General features: G+C 53.3%; 9 protein-coding genes across 9 annotated transcripts, besides 10 other annotated features; 4 read left to right on the top strand and 5 right to left on the bottom strand.

Moving 5' to 3' along the window:
- Nucleotides 1–276: 276 nt before the first annotated feature.
- Nucleotides 277–302: a microsatellite.
- Nucleotides 303–445: 143 nt separating this feature from the next.
- ACLA_027750 (uncharacterized protein) lies at nt 446–2,263 on the bottom strand (the record flags this gene model as incomplete). The annotated part of the gene is made up of 8 exons (XM_001269475.1): nt 446–607; nt 666–851; nt 924–1,137; nt 1,210–1,344; nt 1,408–1,721; nt 1,780–1,804; nt 1,875–1,956; nt 2,044–2,263. The coding sequence occupies 8 exons, from the start codon at nt 2,261–2,263 to the stop codon at nt 446–448; spliced, it is 1,338 nt and encodes a 445-aa protein (XP_001269476.1).
- A 449-nt stretch (nt 2,264–2,712) lies between these two features.
- On the top strand, nt 2,713–3,424 carry rpp1 (ribosomal protein P1; the record flags this gene model as incomplete). The annotated part of the gene is made up of 4 exons (XM_001269474.1): nt 2,713–2,781; nt 2,968–3,045; nt 3,184–3,316; nt 3,378–3,424. The coding sequence occupies 4 exons, from the start codon at nt 2,713–2,715 to the stop codon at nt 3,422–3,424; spliced, it is 327 nt and encodes a 108-aa protein (XP_001269475.1).
- Nucleotides 3,237–3,301: a microsatellite.
- Nucleotides 3,425–4,099: 675 nt separating the features above from the next.
- Nucleotides 4,100–5,360, bottom strand: ACLA_027730 (PQ-loop repeat-containing protein; the record flags this gene model as incomplete). Its single annotated transcript, XM_001269473.1, has 5 exons — nt 4,100–4,252; nt 4,314–4,372; nt 4,439–4,488; nt 4,549–5,147; nt 5,241–5,360. 5 exons carry the CDS (start codon nt 5,358–5,360, stop codon nt 4,100–4,102), a joined length of 981 nt encoding a protein of 326 aa, XP_001269474.1.
- A 636-nt stretch (nt 5,361–5,996) lies between these two features.
- ACLA_027720 (transcriptional repressor TCF25 family protein) lies at nt 5,997–8,216 on the bottom strand (the record flags this gene model as incomplete). The annotated part of the gene is made up of 1 exon (XM_001269472.1): nt 5,997–8,216. One exon carries the CDS (start codon nt 8,214–8,216, stop codon nt 5,997–5,999), a length of 2,220 nt encoding a protein of 739 aa, XP_001269473.1.
- Nucleotides 7,932–7,964: a microsatellite.
- A 412-nt stretch (nt 8,217–8,628) lies between the features above and the next one.
- ptcF (type 2C protein phosphatase ptcF) lies at nt 8,629–10,540 on the top strand (the record flags this gene model as incomplete). The annotated part of the gene is made up of 3 exons (XM_001269471.1): nt 8,629–9,308; nt 9,362–10,372; nt 10,429–10,540. The coding sequence occupies 3 exons, from the start codon at nt 8,629–8,631 to the stop codon at nt 10,538–10,540; spliced, it is 1,803 nt and encodes a 600-aa protein (XP_001269472.1).
- Nucleotides 10,541–11,933: 1,393 nt separating this feature from the next.
- Nucleotides 11,934–13,430, top strand: ACLA_027700 (uncharacterized protein; the record flags this gene model as incomplete). The annotated part of the gene is made up of 1 exon (XM_001269470.1): nt 11,934–13,430. The coding sequence occupies one exon, from the start codon at nt 11,934–11,936 to the stop codon at nt 13,428–13,430; it is 1,497 nt and encodes a 498-aa protein (XP_001269471.1).
- A 259-nt stretch (nt 13,431–13,689) lies between these two features.
- Nucleotides 13,690–14,697, bottom strand: ACLA_027690 (putative mitochondrial export translocase Oxa2; the record flags this gene model as incomplete). The annotated part of the gene is made up of 1 exon (XM_001269469.1): nt 13,690–14,697. One exon carries the CDS (start codon nt 14,695–14,697, stop codon nt 13,690–13,692), a length of 1,008 nt encoding a protein of 335 aa, XP_001269470.1.
- A 450-nt stretch (nt 14,698–15,147) lies between these two features.
- Nucleotides 15,148–16,948, top strand: ACLA_027680 (alpha-1,2-mannosyltransferase ALG11; the record flags this gene model as incomplete). Its single annotated transcript, XM_001269468.1, has 3 exons — nt 15,148–15,500; nt 15,571–15,706; nt 15,773–16,948. The coding sequence occupies 3 exons, from the start codon at nt 15,148–15,150 to the stop codon at nt 16,946–16,948; spliced, it is 1,665 nt and encodes a 554-aa protein (XP_001269469.1).
- Nucleotides 16,949–17,537: 589 nt separating this feature from the next.
- Nucleotides 17,538–17,565: a microsatellite.
- Nucleotides 17,539–17,565: a microsatellite.
- Nucleotides 17,566–17,819: 254 nt separating this feature from the next.
- On the bottom strand, nt 17,820–20,292 carry crzA (putative C2H2 transcription factor Crz1; the record flags this gene model as incomplete). Its single annotated transcript, XM_001269467.1, has 2 exons — nt 17,820–18,823; nt 18,885–20,292. 2 exons carry the CDS (start codon nt 20,290–20,292, stop codon nt 17,820–17,822), a joined length of 2,412 nt encoding a protein of 803 aa, XP_001269468.1.
- Nucleotides 19,211–19,248: a microsatellite.
- Nucleotides 20,181–20,205: a microsatellite.
- Nucleotides 20,293–20,756: 464 nt separating the features above from the next.
- Nucleotides 20,757–20,799: a microsatellite.
- Nucleotides 20,776–20,799: a microsatellite.
- A 369-nt stretch (nt 20,800–21,168) lies between these two features.
- Nucleotides 21,169–21,191: a microsatellite.
- Between the last annotated feature and the right edge of the window lie 222 nt (nt 21,192–21,413).

The raw sequence follows: 21,413 nt of genomic DNA, 5'->3' as shown, positions 1-21,413 counted from the left end.
TGATTGGCCACGCTCGGTGCCGATGCCGGGGCGGGCTTCGAGATTACCGTACCTTACCACGGTTACCGTTCCATACATCTCAGGGTCGGTATTGTCGGGTATTGTCTGATACAGCCCTACAGGAAAGAAGCAGAGAGAGACTGAGAGGGAGATATCAGAATATATCGTTCAATCGCCATAATCATCAGGGAGGTTCGTCAAAAACAACGTCAGCTATGGATTCCCGGCATCGTAAAACGCCCGGCGCAGATTTCCATCGAAGCAGAGTCCAGGAGAGACAGGCTAGACAGGCTAGACAGGCTGCTGTTCCCGGCGCGACGACCCCAGAACAACCAACTCAGCCAAACAAGATCATGAGAAAGATGGCCTCCAGATTTCAATCCGTCATTAGTACATAAGAAGAAGAAGATACAGGATATAGAGGAGCGACAGATGAGATCGAAGCTCAGGCGTCGACCCTCTCTTCCTCGTCCGGTACAGCCGCCCGCAGCTCCCATACGATATCGTAGCATTCGGCCAACAGGGCATTGACGCTGCCCTGTCCCTCGGGGATATCATTCCCTACGTAGAATTTGCCGTCCACTCGCATATTGTCGATGGAATTCAACTAGGAACCAATGTCCATTAGTACTGCTTCATGCGAGGACCGCAAAAGAACTACTGACCTTCATACTATACGGGTAGAGCTCGCGGGAATTCGAGACACCGCCAGATTCTTTGACCTCCAACAAGCAGCGTCGCAGAGTCTGCAGCTGGTTGTAGACGGGCAGCAGCGCTTCTGACACCGGTTCGGACGAAATCAACAGAGCGTAGATATAGGCGTAACTCCGTCGAATGAGATATAGTAATGTCTGTTGTGGACCCGGTCAGTTTCAATTCCTTTCATATACGCCTCCCAATTTTCTGGAATTGCCGGTCCCTACCCGCTGTGAGTGAAGATCCGCTGGCTGTCCTTCTGCATCCACAAAGTTTCCGTTTACCCGTGCTTCGTCAATGCGATCGAGTTTCCGTTGATACCCAAACAAATCAGTCTCACGAAGGGACCAGGCCTGCGTCACGGACAGTCGATCCAGCTGATTGCGGATGTCAAGCAGTCGCTCATATTGGTCCCGGAAGCGCTCGTCGATTTGGCCCCCGCTGTCGATGCGTCAGTTTCACATTTCATCTCTGGTAACCATCAACCGAGCACAAAAGCAGAGGGAGTGATACCGTTCCAGCACAATCTCAGTCCATCGCCAACACCGTTCCAAAAGCTGCTTAACGCCGTCTTGTCCTTCAAGAGGCTTTCCATCCGCTCCAGCGAACTGGCCGTCCTTCATCGTATGTTGAATCTTCTTGAGTTGCCTCTGGAGATTGTGTACTTCCGTTGTAGAGAACTACCACATGGCATGTGATTAGCCAACGAACGGGACGAGCCAAAACATGGGTGTCCAATGGACTACCTTAGAACGCGTATTAACCGCCGATGTCGACCGCAGGATAGAGACGAGAGTTTCGTGGATCGATGAGAGCTCGGGGTTCATTGCTCCAAGGCCTTTTTGCAACTTATCTAACTTCATCTGGTTTTGTTCAAGGCGGCTCGCCAGGAGCGTCATCAAAGCTGGGGAATATGCGTCATGGGTACGCTCGAGAGTCTCGCGCATGTGTGCCAGGGTCTTGGTAACCGAACTGAGATCTTTTGAGCTGTAGAAGTCGGCTTCTTCGAGATGGTCGAGCAAACGCTAGGTACCCAGTCAGGGGAAAGGAATCTTGGGAATGGCCTAAAGGGGCAACTCATACCTTGACGGTGGTCGCCAGCGAGTAACTTTGAACCAAATAGGGGGTCAGCCACATATACAATCAGAGAAAATCTTCGGGAATATTGATCAACCTACATAGCCGGAGCTTCATTGTTTCTCCCGACAGTCAGGAAGAGCAACGAGATCAGTTGGAAGCAGTCGTCGAGCACATAATCCACTAGAATGGGATCAAAATTTCCCCCGTCAGCCCACGTCCGCGAAACGCTTATAACGCACGCAAGGCCCACTCCGACGGTATACTAACATCGATTGTGTGTCAGCCGGCGGTCCTGTTCCTTCCGCACGGCATTGAGCTTCTCGACCTCTGAGATCACTTCTTCGTAAAGCGGAAGCACATCGCGCGACTTGATATACGACGACTTGTCCTGTTTCAGCAGCAAGAGGGCATCCCGGGTGCGGAGAAGGCGTTCAAGGATCGGCTGCTCCTGCGGATCGAAAGGGAGTTGAATAGCGGGGGAGTCCATCACACCGACACCGGGAGTTTGAGGATGCGAGAATTCTGAGACGGCGCGGGGAAATATCGAAACGATGGCAGAATATGGGAGATTTCCAGTCTATCACACCAAATCTCAGCGCAAGTAGAGGATGTCAAGCCGTGTGATAACGAAACGCAGTCGCATCGGAACATACAGCAGCCGTCAGATGAGGAGGGGACTCGATGATGGCATCATCCTTTCCTGTTTGGGCCTAGAGGCTAGTCACGGGAGAGGGGGGTTGGCGCTAGGCCTAATGGGGACAGCCCTAAGCGAGGGCTTTTGCACCAAACACACAACTTCCGCTCTGGGCACAAGTGCCAGTCCGACCTCCATCGACAAAGACAGCAGAAAAAAAGTCTCCGTCTTCCTCTTTTTCTTCCTCTTCCTATCCCCCATCCCTCTCGAGACTCCCAGTCCAGTCCAACCCGCCGACCACCATGTCTACTGCCGAGCTCGCTTGCTCCTACGCCGCCCTCATCCTCGCCGATGATGGCGTCGAGATCACCGTACGTATTGGTCCATGAATCTTCCTCGAATCTTGCGCCAAATGGGAAATTGGGCGCGCAATTCTGGAGATGTGCTGCGGCAGGAGGGGGATATTGCGTCGGACGAAATCAAGAAGGAGGAAAATTATTATGACACAGGAACACTGAAGGATTTTTGAACTGATTGATATTTTCTATCGACTATAGGCCGACAAGATCCAGACTCTTCTCGGTGCCGCTAAGGTCGCTGAGATCGAGCCCATCTGGGCCTCTCTCTTCGCCAAGGTAAATACTTGCTACAACACCACTCGCAACCGCTTGATTTGTTTGGAGACGGAATACAAATTGCACGAACATTGAAATTGCATGCACGCACAATCGGTTTTCGGACACACGCTTACGCTTTGGGTTTTTTTCATTCAGGCTCTCGATGGCAAGGACGTCAAGGATCTCCTGACCAACGTCGGCTCCGGTGGTGCCGCCGCTGCTGCCCCCGTTGCCGGCGGTGCTGCTGCCGCTGCTCCTGCTGAGGCCGCTGCTGAGGAGAAGGAAGAAGGTAAAGATTCGAAATCCATGAGGCGAAGCCATGCGGGCAGGGATGCTGATCGATTTTACAGAGAAGGAGGAGTCCGACGAGGACATGGGCTTCGGTCTGTTCGACTAAGCGTCCTAATCCGTTCGACTTTCTTTTTTCTTTTTTTCCTTGTTTATCTCCTATCTCCATACACCCCTCGAATTTCTTGTACCCGATACAACGCATCCACACGAAGACCAAAAAGGGAAAAAAAGAAGAATCAAACGGACACGGTCATCTGGTGGGACTGGGCGCTTTGCTTGCATGATGGACTCCGTCGTGACAGAGGTACCGGTGCGGATGACGGTATGATTCCGGGCCGGCAGGAAAAGGGAGAATTGGCATATCCATATCTGCCGAATGCGAAGTCGATCTGGCCGTCTTCGGATAGAATTATGATATGTTCCTCAGAAAAAAACGTTTTCGCCGCTTGCTTGTTGCTAGCTAGTTTTTCCTAGCATAGGTGCCCCAGTTCTCATGCTATGTCTGTCATGCGACCATGAACAAAGGATTCCTTCTGCTGCATTCTCGCTCCCGTATAAGTATTTCATGTCTCGTGTGTCTTGGTCTCTAATATATTCCTTGATAGCCCACCTCGTAGATAAACAGAAAACCTCCCCTAACACCATACCCATGTACCCCAAAAAAAACACAAAGAAACTTTTTTGTCGTCAGGCACAGGAAACCGCCCCAAGGGAAAGCTAATATCACACAGGATATACATATGGTAGTATATAACAAGCAAAACAAATAAGAAAAGAGAGATCACGCTACCGCAGTCGTGGACTCCGGATTCTGCGCCGCGTACAGGCGAAACTGCGCAAAGATAACCACATCCTCGGCCATTGTGCCCAGCGAGCCAATCAGCCAAGGGAGGTTCGTCAGGACATATTTCTTGTCGGTCGAGTGGCACAGGATCTTTGGCAACATGCTTGGTCAGCGTGCGATCGGTTTTTCCTGGAGAATAAGGTGGACTTACGCCAGCGCCGTAGGTGAGATTACCCATAAGAGAGAGGATGAAGAACAGCAATGAGAGTCCTGTAGGAAGAGAACAAGAAAATGGTTAACTCCAAACGCTGAGCTGCTAGCATCGTTTTGACATACCTTCGCAAGACTTATCGCAATAGTTCTTGTAGATCTGCGGCAGTCGCGCACTAAAGATTCCTTTGTGAGCTTGTCTTCTTTCCTGGCAATCAAGGAGCAACGAGACTCACCCCAGATAACAAACCGCACTAAAGTACCCCAGCACCTGGGCACCGACCGCCGTATCGACGCCCCCGTTATGCTCGCGCGGAGCAGGCTTCCAGACACCCGACTGCCACGCAACCGTCCAGCCGGCCATGCCAATCACGCAGATAGCCAGCACGCCGCTGAAGTTCTTCGCCCACGCACTGCGCCCGACTTCATGCTCCTCGACGATCTTGGCCAGTGCGTCGTCCGGGTGGCCGTGGCCGGCACGGCCGCTGCGCTGCGACGTCACGGATCGGCGGCGCGAGGCCGGACCGGGCTCGAGGGGGTCGCTGAACCGGCGACCGAGCAATGGGGTGGTAGGGTCGGGGGTAGCGGTGGAGGAACGGCGCCGGTGGAGAAGCTTATCACGGCGCGCATTACGGGCCTTGTAGTAGAGGCATTGTGCGATGAGCACGCCGTCGGCGATGCAGAAGTAGACGGCAATAGCCACGATGACGGGCACGAGACCAGCCCAGGCGCCTCCGATCAGATTGGTGATGTCGCCGACGAACCATACGAGGAGGAACAGAAGGGATATCGCCTCTGCGTTTCCATTGCAGTAGTTCTCAATGAGCTGGGGGACCTATACAAAAGCGCATATGAGCATTGTTCTCGGGTTTGTCCGTTGTATGCACCTGCGGTCAATGACCAGATCCAAGGTCGCGGCGAGTCATACCAGTAAGAAAATCCAGCAAGTCAGGGAAATGGATCCCAGCAAGCCAGAGGCAGCTTCGCGCGGTGTCAAAGGCACGGAATTCCCTGCGGGAATGCCATCCTGAGCTGGTGAAAAGAACATGGTGATTTTGCAACTCGAGTTCTGCGAGCGCAGACCAAGTGACGAAGGAAGCAGTAATCAATGACGCCAGTCAATCTCGGAAAACTTTTCGAAAGCAATTGGCGACGTTTGGGAGTCACGGAAGGTCCTGCGCATGAACAGTACAACAGTCGATACAAAGGACGAGAGAAGACTAAGTATTGTTTAGAGCGGAAAAATTCTCGACTGGCTTGACTCACTTGATGCAAGAATAGATTTCTGTTTGGCGGCCGGGCTGGCGATAAGGCATCGAGGCTGAATCCGTGACTAAGCGCGTCGTTAAATTGGCTGCTGTTGGTATCTCGTATCTCTTTTTCATGTCAAACAAAATCAATTGGGATGTCCTTGAAGCGATATCTGGCTATTCATATAATTCATCTCTCTCATGTTTTGTTTATATCGCAAATAATGCGTTTGTTTGGTTGTAGATCGCCTGAATGCTGGAGTGTGTTGCGGAAGTATATATTCCTTAGCTGAGAGTCGCAGTGTACTATAATCAGAGGGCGATCGTGAGCTTGGAAATCTACCCAAAAAGTATCAATAGACACGAATGTCAAAATCAAGCGTGGTTTTATTGCTATACAGGGTATATACGACCAGTTGCTCGAGACCCAATACCTAATCAAATATCTCCTCATCCTCGTACTGCTGAAGCTCCAGTTCATTCTCCAGCATGTCAACAACCATGTCACCCATAGCCTCCCTAATGCGTCCGTGAAGCAGCTGTTGGCGGGCGTCATCAGGCTGGACAGCATCCAGGGCGTCCAGGTACTCTGTCAAAGGGGAATAGTCCACCACCTCTCCCCAATTGCCACGGTCGACTCCATACTGGTTCAGAAATGCCTGCAAGATCTGCATGCCATCTCCCAGAAGCCACTGCTCCAACGATGGTTGATCGTCAGGTACGGTTTGTCGACTTCCATTGTCCACTCCTTCCGTATCCTCTGGGGGTGGAATGTCGTCGCCATGGATTTCTTCACCCTCGCCCCCACGGAACCGAGGGAAACGGAGAGCACCATTATTTAACTGATCGAGAAGATCACGTAGCCATTGTGGTCGGCCAACCTCTGGCATCTGTGACAGGTATGACGGGGTAGGATCGGACTGCTGACGATAAGCCTCGGAGTCGTACGGCGGGAGAGGATCAGATGCTGAGATACGCCCAGAGACAAAGCGTCCAGGCAGATGAGTTGTTACACTGGGGATATCGGAGAGAACAACGTGACGCGCAATGTCCAGAGTAATCTCTGGCGGTTCGATGGGCTCTTCTTTCTCCGAAAGAGTGTCGGCCACTTCCACAATCAAGGAGACTGCCTCGGGGGTATTCCACAAATCCTTGGCTCGGGCAACGTAGAGTTCTGTGAGTAATTCATGGCCATCACTCGGTGGCATCTTGCCCCAAATTCGCTTGGGCATGGGCTGAATATCTAACTCTTGCGCTAATCTACAGAATACCCATGGGTATCGTGACATCGCAAGACGCAGCTGCCCCCGACATTCCTTCGGTTTGTTCGATCGAAGATACGCCAGTGCCAATGAACATTGTATGTTCGGTAAGTCTGCCCAGTCTTCGCTCAACCTGGTCTGTGTGCACAGCTCGATGAAGTGTGCGTATTCCCGGCCCCGAAGCGCTAAATGGTCGATCAGCAGTCGGATGCAGTACGGGTCGTCGTCATTCAAACTAAGCAGCAGCTTAGCCCATTCATAGGCCGTTCTCCACGTTCCCTTCATCCCCAGATTGGCAATGTATCTCCATCCCACGAGCCAAAGCTCACGGTTTGCCATATGCGTAAAATCAAGTCTTGACTGGCCTTCCTTCAAGCGATTGCCAAACGAAGAGTGAACCGAGCGCCCCATATTGAAAAGGGCTCGCTCGAGAAGATCGGCTGACACGGCATGGTCGCCCTGATGCTTTGCGATCTCGGACACTTGTAGGAGGGTGGAGATATGGTACGGGTTGTATTGCAGGAGATGTATCATTCTTTGCGGATCCATGGACTCCACGCAAATGTCAAACTGTCTCTGTACGTCTGTATATGCGGCGTTGTGGACAATCTGATATTTCGTGGCTCCATCAGGGAGTTTCTCTACCAACTCCATCCCCAGCCCGCCACTGGGAGCGCGCGGCCACTCGTCTTTGCCCTGCATGAATACGTTCTTCCGCTGCGTAGTTCCCGCGAGACTCAGGCCTTTACTGGCAGGGCTGTACCTGCCGGTTAATGCGCGGCCAAGATCAACCATTTCCTGATTGCGGTCTCGTCTGCGGCCCGTCCCCGAATCCCCATCCTGGTCGAAGTTCTCCATCACAACATTCCCAAACAGCTTTCGCATTTCGTTCATGGCGTTGAGAAATTTGGGTTCTATCGCAAGAAGCTCCGCCGGTGTCTTGGGGAACGAGGCGCCGCGAACATGCCCCGCGGCCGCGCCAGTAGCTTCATGTTGTCCAGAACGCTTGGAGTCCACTTCCAGCTCCTTCAGCGCTCGATCGATTTCGTCCAACTCATCGTCTGACTTGGTGGCAGCAGGTCTTCTGGTAGCTGTAGACTTCGCCGCCTTCTTCTTTTTGTTCTTCTTTTTCTTCTTCTTACTCGATTCCGCGGGCTTGGTGGGGGGTGGCACATCTTCGGACGGCTGAGTCACGGTCTCTTCTTGAACCTCGTTCTCAGACTCTTGCTCAATTTCCTCATCCTCGACGGCGTTCAGAAGGTCAAAAGCATTTAGCTTGGGCTTTGAAGACCGGCTGACCGGCTCATCCTCACTGGATTGATCATTTTCATGCTCCGCTTGCAACTCTTGTTCGCGCAGCTTCTGCAGCTTGCGAATCGCTCGGGAGGACATTCAGGGTTGAGTAGTAGGAAAGCGCAGCACCGAAACGATATGAAAGAGTAGAGGCGATGCGGCCTATCTGCGAGCCGAAAAAAGAATCCTAGCAGTTGATCTCCAGAAGATTGAAGATCACAGAAATGACGACACAGCCTGCTTAGGCTTAGTGCGGGACCTGACAGTGTTCACCGTACCATACCAATACCAATACCAGTGTCCGTATGGTACTATAAATACCGTACCTTACATGCCGGTATCACATGACGTTATCACCTGCGGGAATGCCTTGGTGCCTGGGGCGTCTTGATCATCTCCACGTTTGCTGGAGAACAACTATCAGAGTGACAACATCTTCCTCCATTCGCAGACCAGCATTGCTGGATCTTACCCGGTTTATCTACACTTCCTGCTCGCATTCGCAGGTCCAATGCGTCGTGCGGCTCTTCAGGCTTTCCGTACTGCCCGCCGTGTACCAGTATGGAAAGTCGGTGCTAGGAAACCGTGCGCTGTCTCGTTCTCCAGCAGCCAGCCTCTGGGTCTCCGACCCTCTCCCGGCGGGCGACGTCCCTCATATCTTCCTGCGACCCTGCAGTCATCGATGCATCTCCGAAACTTCTCCCTCGCCCTGATCTCGACGGCGGTCGCCTCGGGCGCTTGGTACGCTTACCAGGGGAGCAACTCCCAGCAGAGCTCCACGGGCGGTCTGAACACGACATCGGCCTCGCAGATTCGGTCAATCGCTACGAGCATACCATCGGAGGCACATGCAGAAGAACCAGCGGAGTCAACCAGACGTGCCCTCCTCGTGGATCACGATCAATTCTACACGGCAACATTGTCCGGAGAACAACCACTTTTCAAGCAGACAGATGATTCCGACCGCCGAGTTCTAGAGATGTTAACCCCCGAGCAAGCGACACAGAAATTGAGGAAGAATGAGCAGTCGTTCATGGTGAACCGGGGCAAGGGAGTTGTGCGATACGATATCGTCCAGGTTCCGAGCAATTCACCAATCGAGGATGATCATGCCGAGAAGATCGTGGAGGTGTCTCCCTCTGTGGCTCCTGCCAGCGATTGGATGTTCTGGGCCATATTCGATGGTCATTCGTAAGACTCCCACCTCCTACTGGTGGACCTGGCATATACTAACCTCACAACAGGGGCTGGACCACTTCGGCCAAACTGCGCAATGTTCTCATTTCATACGTGGCTCGGGAATTGAACACGACCTACAAGGCTGCGGCCGCCGATGCTTCGCTCGTCAGCCCAACGTCCGAAGCCGTGGACGCAGCAATCAAGGAAGGGTTTGTCCGCCTCGATAACGATATTGTGTACAACAGTGTGGATAAAGTCCTCAAGTCCAACTCTCGGAGGGTTGCTGCGGAGCTGCTTGCTCCCGCGCTCTCTGGCTCCTGTGCCCTGCTCGCCTTCTTTGACTCCCAGTCCAAGGACCTCAAGGTCGCCGTTGCTGGTGATTCCAGAGCAGTTCTTGGTCGCCGAGCTCCTAATGGAAAATGGACTGCCACTCCTCTTTCGGAGGACCAGACCGGCGGTACCCCATCGGAAATGAAGCGCCTGCGGGAGGAGCACCCAGGCGAACCTAACGTCGTGCGCAATGGAAGAATTCTCGGACAACTCGAACCAAGCCGTTCCTTCGGTGATGCCTTTTACAAGTGGAGCAAGGAGACACAGGACAAGATCAAGAAGCAATTCTTCGGAAGGACCCCTCACCCTCATTTGAAGACCCCTCCCTACGTCACAGCGGAACCCATCATTACGACTACCAAGATCGAGCCTAGCAATGGGGACTTTGTGGTCCTGGCGACGGACGGTCTCTGGGAGATGTTGAGCAATGAAGAGGTCGTTGGGCTCGTCGGCCAGTGGGTTGATCAGCAGCGCTCCGGAAATAATGGCTCCAAAGCGTGGTTGCAGAGCTGGTTCGGCCGGGAGGATAAGCAGCTGCCTGTGGAGGCACCCAAGGACACCACCATGGAGGGCCAGCGCCGCCCCATCCGCCAGCAGCAATACGACATCTCAGGTGTGGCCAGTCGCTTTGTCGTCGAAGACAAGAACGCGGCAACACATCTCGTGCGCAATGCCATGGGTGGAAAGGACCGGGACATGGTTTGCGCTCTGCTGACACTTCCTAGCCCTTACTCTCGGAGATATCGGTAAGCTATGGCTATCCTTTTTGCTTCTCCAGATCACGAACTTACCAATTCTACAGCGACGACGTCACAGTCGAAGTCATCTTCTTCGGCGACGGCCCCGATCAGCAAACCATCACGGTGAACCAGGAAGCCAGCGCATCGGAAGAAACCCCCAAGGCCAAGCTGTAATGCTATCACATAAATCTCTTATATAGCGCAATTCCCTTTTTCCCTTATTCCCCTTCTCCCGCTTCGTGTCAACGGAGACCTTCTGCTAGATGTTGATTCTCCTGGTTTCCACTCCCACTTGGGTTTGATCTGTTTTCATTCTCCCCCTGGATACCTAGTTAGTTCGGCATGGTTCTACACGGATCTGGCGTTGATTTTATGCTGCACCAATAGCTGGTATATGACAAATTTGATTTGAGCAAGATAACCCGGGCTGTTCTCACGAATGCTTTTTTGTGCAGTCCTATATTCCAAGTCCTTACTTACTTCCGTACCCAGTGCCTCTTTTACCTAGATCGAAGACCACAACACAGGGGACTAATATTAAGAGAAGAAGAGAAGAAAGTCACGAAATAAAGTGAGAGCCAAGCCAAAGTGCAATTGTAACATAAAAAATCCAAAATAAACTATAAACTGTAAGAAGAGAGACAAAGGTTGGCAGGCTCAGCACAACATACTCTGCCGTCACGTGGGTGCACATAGATATATCTACAGGCCGGTGAATTCACGTGAGAAGTCATGCCCTGAGAAGTTCAGCATCCGGATCTATACTGGAGAGATTTGTTATAATGAGGCTTGTAAGAACCAGAGGTATGAACACTTGGAGATGAACCATGGTGTTCTTATGTTCCTGATGTTGTCTGTAGACTGTATATTTACAAGAGGCCTCTGATGCTGGCTAGGTCCAGATTCTGAAATGGAGCAGTAGGAGTTCATATGTAGCGAATAGTGGCATATAGTAGCATGTAGCAGAGACATGAGTCTCCAGCATGAAGGCAGATAATCTGCTCAAGGTGAGGCAATATCATCAAAAAAGATAACAGTGAATGCTGTGATGCAGCAATACCACGCTGCTCAGAGTCAGATCCCCAGCCTTCAGAGATGGTGTCGTCTCAGAGTAGCATCAATCACACCCCATTATGGAGCTGAGTGAGCACATTCATGGCACCTTGCTGCACTCTTTTTTCCCACTCCTTGATGTAGGTTGTGTTGCCTCAGTCCTCTTCCCTTTATCTGCTTTCCTCTTCTTGACTTCTATCCTTCTCTCGGTATCTTCAGATTCGATCCCTTGAATCCATTCTCTTATATTGCCAGCACAGCTCTGAATAGAGTCAACTTTGACCTGAGAGGATCCGTCGTCTTCTTGGTCTAGTATCAGCTCTGACTGCTCGTTTGCTATCCTTTTATCGTCTTCTCGTCGTGGTTTCGTGAAGTAGAATTTTTCCCAGGAAGCCCAACACGCAAGTCTTCATCATCAGTGAATTCCAAGGATTATCAACAGTGGTATATTACACTCTTCTGGTAAAAGAATTGTCCACCAGCTGACATGAAGAAGTGCTTAGAACACAACAGGATGCCGCTCATACTGGACGCGCAAAGACTCCGCAGACTGAGAGCTGGATATATGCGCACTCCGATCGCAGGTGACGCAAGACCTGCTATCTGGAGCCGTGCTCTTGAAGAAGGCATCCAGAACGCTCAATCCTCAATCAGAATCGAGCCAAGAATTGATGAGAATATGAATGTCCGAGTTCTAGTCCGAGATGGCGCCAGAGCTGAATACCAGGATGGCAGTGTTCCGGAAAACGGCGATCAGAGGGTTCCAACTCTGGTCATAACCGGCCCAGGCGCTGAAAACCAGAACCCCAATGTCGTGGGAACGGCGCACGCACGTGTTGAAGCTCCAGTTACACGTCCAGCTGAAACTGGTGCGGAATCTAAGAACGACGGCGGAGTTTCTGCTGGTCCCGAGGCAACGGCAGAGCAGCTCAAAGCCCCCAGAAACAACCCGATGACGCGTGACGAGATCATGTCCATGTGGCTTTCTCGACTTCAGACCGGAATCGAACCGGATCCAATCCCGCCTGTCCCCGATCGCGGGCCCATCTACCGGTACCCGGGCCGAGTTATGATGCATCCTGAACATGAAAGAATCGTGCGCCGCGCGCTGGGCAAGGAGCGTATCCTAGTGCCACCTATCCAACAAGTAGCTGGCGGATCTCGTCCTTACGTCCACAACTCGGAGCCGCCCAAGCCGATGAGTGCATACATCAAGCTGTGGAATAACCCGCCGCCACGCTACATCCCCAAAAAATATCGCGCCCCTCCCCGTCGTCCGCGTCCCGATCGTCCGCCTAATCCAGATCTTTACCTGGAGAAAGCGCTGCTCGACGAGAGTCAAAGATGGCTAGACACCCAAGATCGACTCAAAGCCGTCGCGGGCAGACGCCTGCTTCGCAAGCAGCTGTTCCAAATTGGCGCAGCTAAACTGCCTCCTGGCCAGCCAGCGAATTGGGATACTCACTGCAACTACATTCTCTGGACCAGCCGCGGAACCGTTTCGATGATTACCGAGCGTTTGCAGGCACTGTTCGGCTTTGACCCTCCGCTGCAGAAGTCCTTCGTCGCTGAGAGACTGAATGGAGCGAACGCCGGGAAGCATGCCGAATTCTTGAAAGAGTTTGCCCCTGGCGAAGCCCACTCGATCCAACGCGCAGAAGCTCGATTCGCAATGCACAAAGCTAAACGTGACGATCCCAAGGTCCGCAATGGCTCCCAAGTGATTGAGGTCGAGCAGTTCAACTATGACGACTCGCGATATGAAAAACCAAGAAGACTGTACAATGCTCCCGTTGACTGGAATCGCGATGATGACGCCATCCTCTTTCTGTATTTGGGACAGGACCCGCGCAAATTCCTGCAGCACTATGGTTGGGTTTTCAAGGGAGCGCTGACTGATCCATTCATTCGCGTTCGCATGGGCCAGGTCACCCATCTTGGCTTCACTGAGCTCGAGTTGGCAAGAGCTCGGGAGCGTTACGGGATCATCCAAGCTAACATCGCGAACTGACTGTATCTGACACCTTGTGCTCAGGAGTGATGGCATCTGACTTTATGCGGTGTATGATGCAAGATCCAATCGGCTTCTTGTTGAACCAATTCTAATTTCTCTTTTTGCCTCTGCTGATTTCGGGTGCGCGCGTCTGCTTAAATGTGATATTGATTCTTCCTTGTGTCTGAGCATCTCTGTTTTCGCTCCTGTGTTTTCAATCGTGGCCATTTGCCTTGCGTCTAAGTTGCCCTCTTCCAACTCGTTGCAGCAACCATGATCATTTTACCGGAGCGGCCTTCTGTTCAGATTGAGTGTATCCAATGTGAATCTGCCTCCAGGGTTTCAGAATCGACTCCGACACAATGAACTTGTCAAGTAGGAGAGTCTGCAATGTAGCAATGTTCGTACTGCTAATCCAATAAATCATGAGTGCTGAGGGCATTTCATATATATAGGAAGATGCACCGATATTGAGGGCCAGCACTTGGACCAGCAACCTGAGACTACGCATCGCAAGGTTCTGGGCAATCTCAATCCGCGGTAGATCAGCCAGTTCACTCAAGCGAGGCGCAGTCCATCCCGCACGGATGTTGAGTAGGATTGACAGAGTCAATGCGGCTGGGAGGATACCTGTTGGGTCTCCGGCCAAAAGATCAGGAAACCACAGAGCGCCTTCCGTAGCCAGGGACGGTTCGACGGCCAGATGAAGCGCAGTGCTTGGCTCCGCGGTGGTCGGTTCGGTCAGGGAGAGGAGGTACGGCACCAGCCCCTTGTTGTTCCCGGACATCGCTCGGAGACTCTCCATGACTGAGATCCAGATCGGAATCTGGAGGAAGCCGACTGGTTTCCAGAACCGGGGCACGTTCCACCGTTTGTGCAGCTCTTTCTTCTTGTCCTTGACCTTGGCCGCAAGCTCTCGTCTAGCGTCTCTCGGGAGGATCGGAGTGTCGTTTGAGGTATCAATGCGCTTCTTGATCTGGTCCTGATAGTGTTTTTTCCACGAATAAATCAGGGGGACGATGTCGCGCTCCTTGCGTGCTTGCATCTTGGTGTATATCTGTAGCGGCATGGCGACGGTTGTCCGAACAATCAGAGCGGTCAATGGAATGGACATGACCCACGGAAGGCCACTGATCGAATGAACCCCATGTATGAAACCCGATGAAACCTCCAGCACCTCATTGATAAAAGGAGACGGCCGTGTGGGGTGGAAATGCCGTTTCTGCTGGGCCACCCTGTTGCCGGCAGTATGCGGCGAGCGGAGCAACGGACGAAATGGTCTCATGATTTTTATGAACAGGGGTGACAACCTGAGAGAGAGGGGGGGAGAGAGACTGTGCACAAGAGACAAGGACAGAGTAATAGTTCTTTTCAAGCATGAGAAATATTGTTAATTGAGATATTCCTCTGGTATATAGATAGCGGTGCTGAGCCATAAAAAAGAAATATTTACTCCGTACAAGCAGAGAAGCTCAAAAGCCCAAGCTCCATCACGTGGTGTATATGACAATACCATGTATCGGTAAGCCGTGATACCGTAACATACGGAGCGCTATCGTCAGCTTACCTGGGTTGTTATCGATAGCGAAATGATGCCAAATAATACAAGAGCTGCTGTTTTGAAGACGACCTAGGATATGATCAGTCGGCACAAGTCGTCAGCCGGACCTCCTACGCATTTCTTGCTTTTCTACCAGACATCTATATCGACTATGTCTGTTGTCTCGAGCTCGCCATGATGCTGTTTCTGTTGAAGACCTTCATCTCCCTGCTCGCCCTTCTCGCGACCTGCGTCCTCCTTCCCCAGCTCCCCTTGGGGCTTCTCCGCCTGGTGCTCCGTGGTGCTGGATGGGTCATTCGGAAGAGAACCCGGTCCCGCAGGGAGTATATCGTCTCGCGAGTCCGGGCAGACGATGAGGAATGCCAGGCGAAACGAGCCAAGCCGTCTCCTCGTGGAGAGGATGAGGACTGGGAGAAGGTGGATAGCTCCAGTTCCAGCTCAGGGACGACTGCGGGTCCCAGCAAGGAGAGCAGCAAAGGGCGAGATGAGAATTGGGACGGGATTATTGGGTTCTTCCATCCTTTTTGGTATGAGTCGTGCCCCTGAAACTGCGCCAGTCCGATGACAGGTTTACTGACCCTCTTAATCATGATATAGTAACGCGGGCGGCGGAGGAGAACGTGTTCTCTGGGAAGCCGTGAGAGCCACACAACGGCGCTGGCCCAAGGCGATCTGTGCCATATACACTGGCGATCATGAAGTAAATAAGACGGCTATGCTAGAGAGAGTCGAGGTGAGTGACAAGCCGGTCCATGGGTATGAACGGGATGTTTGCTCTGACAGATACCGGCGCATCTAGAACCGCTTTAATATTCAACTGCATGCGCCAACGGTTGTGCTGCTCTACCTGACTACCCGCAAATATGTCCTTAGTAGCATGTATCCATACATGACCCTCTTGGGCCAATCTCTTGGCTCCCTGGTGGTCGCCTACGACGCATTCAACCTTCTAGTCCCCGACGTATTCATCGACACCATGGGCTATGCTTTTACCCTTGCGTTCTGCAAGATGCTTTTCCCATCCGTGCCCACAGGGGCATATGTGCACTACCCCACGATCTCAACCGACATGCTCCAGTCTCTAGACGACGAGACAGGCGTGAAGGGTGTCAACGCGGGTGCAGGCAAGGGGCTCAAGGGCCAGGCGAAGCGCAAGTACTGGCTTGCGTTCGCCCGTCTCTACGGCTGGGTGGGCGGCCACGTCGACGTGGTCATGTGCAACTCCTCGTGGACATCGGCGCATATCCGGGCCATCTGGGGCCCGTCCCGGACGCGCAACACCTACCGCGACCCGGCCGTCATCTTCCCGCCGACGGCGGTGTCGGAGATTGAGTCGACCATCACGGTGGACGCGCAGAGCGAGAAGAGCCGCGAGCCCGTCATCCTGTACATTGCGCAGTTCCGCCCGGAGAAGAACCACCCGCTCGTACTGCGCTCGTTCGCGCGCCTCCTCAACGAGCGCCAGAAGAACCCGGCATCCGCCTCCCTCCCGCAGCCCAAGATCCTCCTCATCGGCTCCGTCCGCCACGCCAGCCCGGACGAAACCCACATCTACAACCTGCGCCTGCTCGCCCATGAGCTCCGCATTCGCGACCACACCACCTTCCTCGTCGACGCCAGCTGGCCCACCATCCTCACCCACCTGCGCTCCGCCTCCATCGGCGTCAACGCCATGTGGAACGAGCACTTCGGCATCTGCGTCGTGGAGTACCAGGCCGCCGGCCTGATCAGCGTCGTCCACGACTCCGGCGGCCCGCGCGAGGACATCGTCGTCGACCTCGGCGACGGCGCCACCGGCTTCCGCGCCGCCTCCGAGGAACAGTTCGCCGCCGCCTTCGAGGCCGCGCTCGCCCTGCCGGAGGAGGAGAAGGTCGCCATGCGCCTGCGCGCCCGCCGCTCCGCGCTGCGCTTCACCGAGGAGGAATTCTCGCTGAAATGGGTCGAGGAAGTGGGCAGGTTGGTCGAGATGCGTTGACCCTTTGGTTTTTCTTCCCCCATGGAAGAAAATCTGGATGGGGGGGGATTATTCAGATTTGATGGTGACGGTGATGGTGGCGGTGGACAGACTCTTTGTATACTCTGCTCTGCGACGCGTTTGCATGCCCGACTCCGCTTACTACTTTGTGGAGTTCCACGGCTCCTGTTTTTTGCCCTCTTCGGTATATCTCGTCTCGAATCCATATTATCAAATCCACTCCCTCCAAGCGACATCAACCCCGTGCCCACATCTGAGCTATAACATTAAATCTAGATCCAGACCTCTAAAATCTAGTCTAGATATCTATGCGATGGCTCCAGAACATCGATTCGAGTACAACGGCAAACATGGGGTTTGATTTGAATACGGATACCAAAAGTGAGACTCCAACCAAAGGGACCAACCCGCACACCGAACAGATGGAGCAAATTCCATGGGTATGAAGTAAAATAACATCGTCGTGAGCACGTAACAGCAGTGTAGTCTGTAAGCCAAGCCAAGAATGAAAACGGCAAAAGGGCCCATCCGTGTAGAAGCCCGAAAGGGGGTAGGGAGAAAGAGTAAGTATAACATCAAGGGGGAATATGAAAAGAAAAGAAAAGAAAAGAAAAGAAGTTAGGTCAAAATAAGGTATAAGTGAAGGTATATAATCCGGGCGTTCCTCCCGTGGTCCAACCTTTTTGAAATCTCAACGCCAAAATCCATCTATAAATCGTCAAGCCAACCCGCAACGCTGGCAGCGTCTTTTGTCTCTGAGATGTAAAGGAAAGTGGTCCAAAGATGCACGTCAATGCGCAGACGGCAGATGAAATAGCTTTCAAGAAAAAAAAAAAAAATCCGAGATTTGTGATCGATGAGATCCATCGTGTCAGCCCTTCCATTCAGGGTCGATGTACCCAGGGTCGCCAGGAGAGCCACCTATCATCTGACCTGGGTGGACTCCGTAAAAATTACCCGGCTGGGCGGGATATCCGGCACTCATGCCGGAGACGCTGCTGATGCCGGACTCGTCGTCCTCGAAGCCGAACTCACCGCCAGAGCTGGCGTCGAAGCTGCTGCGGCCTCCGATGTCACTCGGATCATCCGCCGTGGCTGCAAGTTGATCCCATTGCAGGTTCTGAAGTGCCGGATATTGAGCCAGCAGCGCAGCAGGCAAGATAAAGTTACCGGCTGCGGAGCCGTCCAGCGGGATCATGAGTGGCTGCGGAATAGGCTGCAATTGATGTTGCTGCTGGTTCATGAGGGCACGCTCCCGTTCTTGAGACTCCTCATCCAGCAGCGGCTTGATACAAATCCGACCAGCCTCCGATCGGAAATGACGCCCCAAGGCATCCGCACGGGCGAATCGGCGACCGCACCCCCACTGCCCACCACGCGAGAGCTCTCCTTGACAGACGAACTTCTTCTCGCCCGAGTGCAACCCCTCGTGTCTCTTACGGTCATGCTGCCGAGCAAACGCTTTACCACATACGGTGCAAACAAAAGGCCGCTCGTCGGTGTGAGTCCGCAGGTGAGACCGCAGGTTATATGCCCGGGTGAAGCGCTTCGGGCAGAGAGTGCATTGGAACGTGGCTGGGTGCTTCTGGACGCGTTTGGAGTCGCTCGGACTCGCACCAGGCCGGAGAGGGTCGGCGAGGCCGAGGATGTAGTTGCGGCTGTCGATCGATGAGGTTGAGAGACGCCGATTGGATCTGGATGGCGATGGCTCTCGAGAACTCGGGTTGCTCTGCAATTGGCGGCCGATGGAGTCGAACGGGGATAGCGATCGGGGAGTGTTAGGAGCCAGAGGCTCCAGACTGCTCGAGGTCGACGAGGAGCGCAGGCGAGTAGTCTGGTGGGCATACGGATCGGATTTGCTTCGTCCACGCGAGCCTTCGTCCCTGCAGGTTAGCAATGGCCGGGTTGCACCAACCGGAGAACCGAAGAAACTTACGTGTTGATGACGGGGGAGGACTCAAGGTATCGAAATTGGCCGCCGGCTTCGATGGTCCAAAGCTGGGGATCCGTGACGGCGGAGCAAACTCCACGTTGATGGACGGCGGGGCCATTTGGGAGGCCTGGCCAATGTCTCCAGAGAGGTTGCCCTGTGCCAGATTGCCCATGCCCTCTGGACCATTCGGATACAGGTCACTCGGGGGGGTCGGGTACTGTGCATTTGGAGTCGGGGCGGTAAGATAGGGCACGTTGGGAATCATTTCTTGCCCCTGCTGCGGCATCAACTGAGGGGAAATGTAAGGGCTATGCGCCGGGCTAAATCCTTGGTGCTGGTGCTGGTGCTGCCGCTGCTGCTGATGGTGGGGGTCAGATAATGTAAAGTTCTCGATACCCAGCGCATTATCATAGAGACTGGGGTCATTTTGGGCCGCCAAGAGGGGGGAAGGATTATTATCAACACCATCGAAAGACTCATGCTGTGATAGATAGGGTGAAGGCGCGGCGGAGGAAATCTCAGAGACCTCCGATGGGGCGCGTCGGTGTCCCTGAAAGGCATTGCTGTTGTTCATGACCGCCTGCCAGTCGGTATGCGCGTTCCCCGTGAGGTAGGCGGCAGTAGGGTCTAAGGAGGCATGGCGGGAGTGTTGGGGAGTATAGTAGGCTCCCGGAGTCGAACCTAGGGGGGACATGGGGCCAGGTGAGGAATGTTGCTGCTGTTGCTGTTCCAGAGGCGAGATCTGTGGAGAGGCGGAAGAGTGCGGCGAGGGGATCTGGGTGACCAAGTCCGCGGGGTTGACGGCCTGACCGGTCGGGTGGGATTGTTGATGAAGCTGAATCTGGGAGTCGAGGAGAAGGGAGGAATCGTACTCGGGCGCCGTGTTGCTGCTCGGGCTGTGATTCGAGTAGACCGCCGAGAAGTCGTAGTCGGTGGAACTGGAGTTCAGAAGGTTGGAGAAGTTGTCTTCGATGGCCTGCTGCTGTTGCGACGACTGCGACGGCTGCTGCATCGGCACGCCTGGCGATTGGTTGAACTGAGGGACCAGCCCAGTGTCGAACGACTGCGATACCTGCAGGCTGTGCGCGTAGTTCTGGTCGGTCGGCGGAGACAAGCTCTGCGAGGCAGGGGTCCCAGACAGATAACCGGCGGCAGTGTACCCGTACGAATCGGCACCGGTGGTGAGACTACCGGTGATATTTGGATCAAAGGAAGGGAAGGAGGTGGTAGCAGCAGCAGCGATTGAGGAATCGAGAGTCAAGCCAGATGTCACATCCGTGAAATGCTGCTGTTGCTGCTGTTGGTGATGTTGGTGATGTTGGTGGAGGTGAGGGGAGGGGCTGACGCCGCGGCTTATAACGCCAGCGGCAGGAGACTGCCCCGACTCCTGGAGCATCTCCTGTGAGGTCATCGCGGACGATGTGATGTATCCCAGAATAGATACACTTTTGGACCCAGAAGGCTGACAAGTCGCCAGGGGGGAGGAGGGGGAGGTTGTGGATGGTTGATCAGAAGCGGTCTCGATCAAGCGCGCCCGGAAGGGGGGAGATTAGAGTACGAGCGAAAGTGGGAGAGATAGAGGGAGGGAGGCGATGCGACTGGAGGGACAGTCCAGTGCAGTATGAGCGGACGAGAGGGGCGGTGAAAGCGTGGAAGAGAAGGAGAGACAGAAGTAAGGAAGACCGAATGTCATTCGTGTTGGAGTGCACCTTGCGAATCAGCCTTGTGGCGCAAGCATCAACGGCTGTTTCACCTTTCTCTGGGTAATACCCGGAGAAGAAAGGGACGGCGAAGAATTCAAAAGTCTCAGATTCCTGAAGATAGAGATCAGGATGAATGAGACGGACCGCGTCGTGGGGTGTTTTTCTCTGGTGAAGAGAGCGCGAGAGAAAAAGAGAGAGAGAGAGAGAGAGAGAGAAACGATGAAGTCGTAGAGTGACGGACGAGACCAAGGCACGTGCGATCGATCTATATACAATTGATTTCTACTACTACAGCAACCGCCAGAGTCCACAACCCGAGAGAGATGAAACAAGCGAACTGGGAATATAAGCAGGGAGAATTTCTATTGATGATCGGTACTTTTTTTTTTTTTCCAGGCAGAAAGAATTCCGTTGGAAGAAAGAGAAAGTTGGGCGTTTTTCTCACTCCGAGAGACGGAGCATTTGGCGCCCTAATTCTTCCCTGCTATATAGACCACTACTACTACTCCGTACTACAGCGTACAGTGTCCACCGAACAGAGCCTCTAGCAGTAGCTGCATTAAATATTTACACTTTCTGCTAGTTATCTATCTATCTATCTATCTATTGATTGACGCCTGGAGAGTATTCAGGCAGGAATCAGGACATATCACAGTCTACTAGTACATCGTCAGATTGATGGTCCTGGCTCAGTACATCCCCCATAGAAGCGCCAGCAGCATAGATAGATACCATGTCTACGGAGTATTTGTGTGACAGACCTGGCTTGAGATGTGCCGGGAGGAATCTTCCCCACATCAATCACATCTCTCCAATCGAAAAGATGCTC

The sequence above is a fragment of the Aspergillus clavatus genome, genomic scaffold (assembly GCF_000002715.2).
Source record: "Aspergillus clavatus NRRL 1 1099423829805 genomic scaffold, whole genome shotgun sequence".
NCBI classification, from domain to species: Eukaryota; Fungi; Ascomycota; class Eurotiomycetes; order Eurotiales; family Aspergillaceae; genus Aspergillus; species Aspergillus clavatus.
The sequence above is the reverse complement of the archived record's forward strand: the minus strand, read 5'-3'. Positions and strand labels throughout refer to the sequence as shown.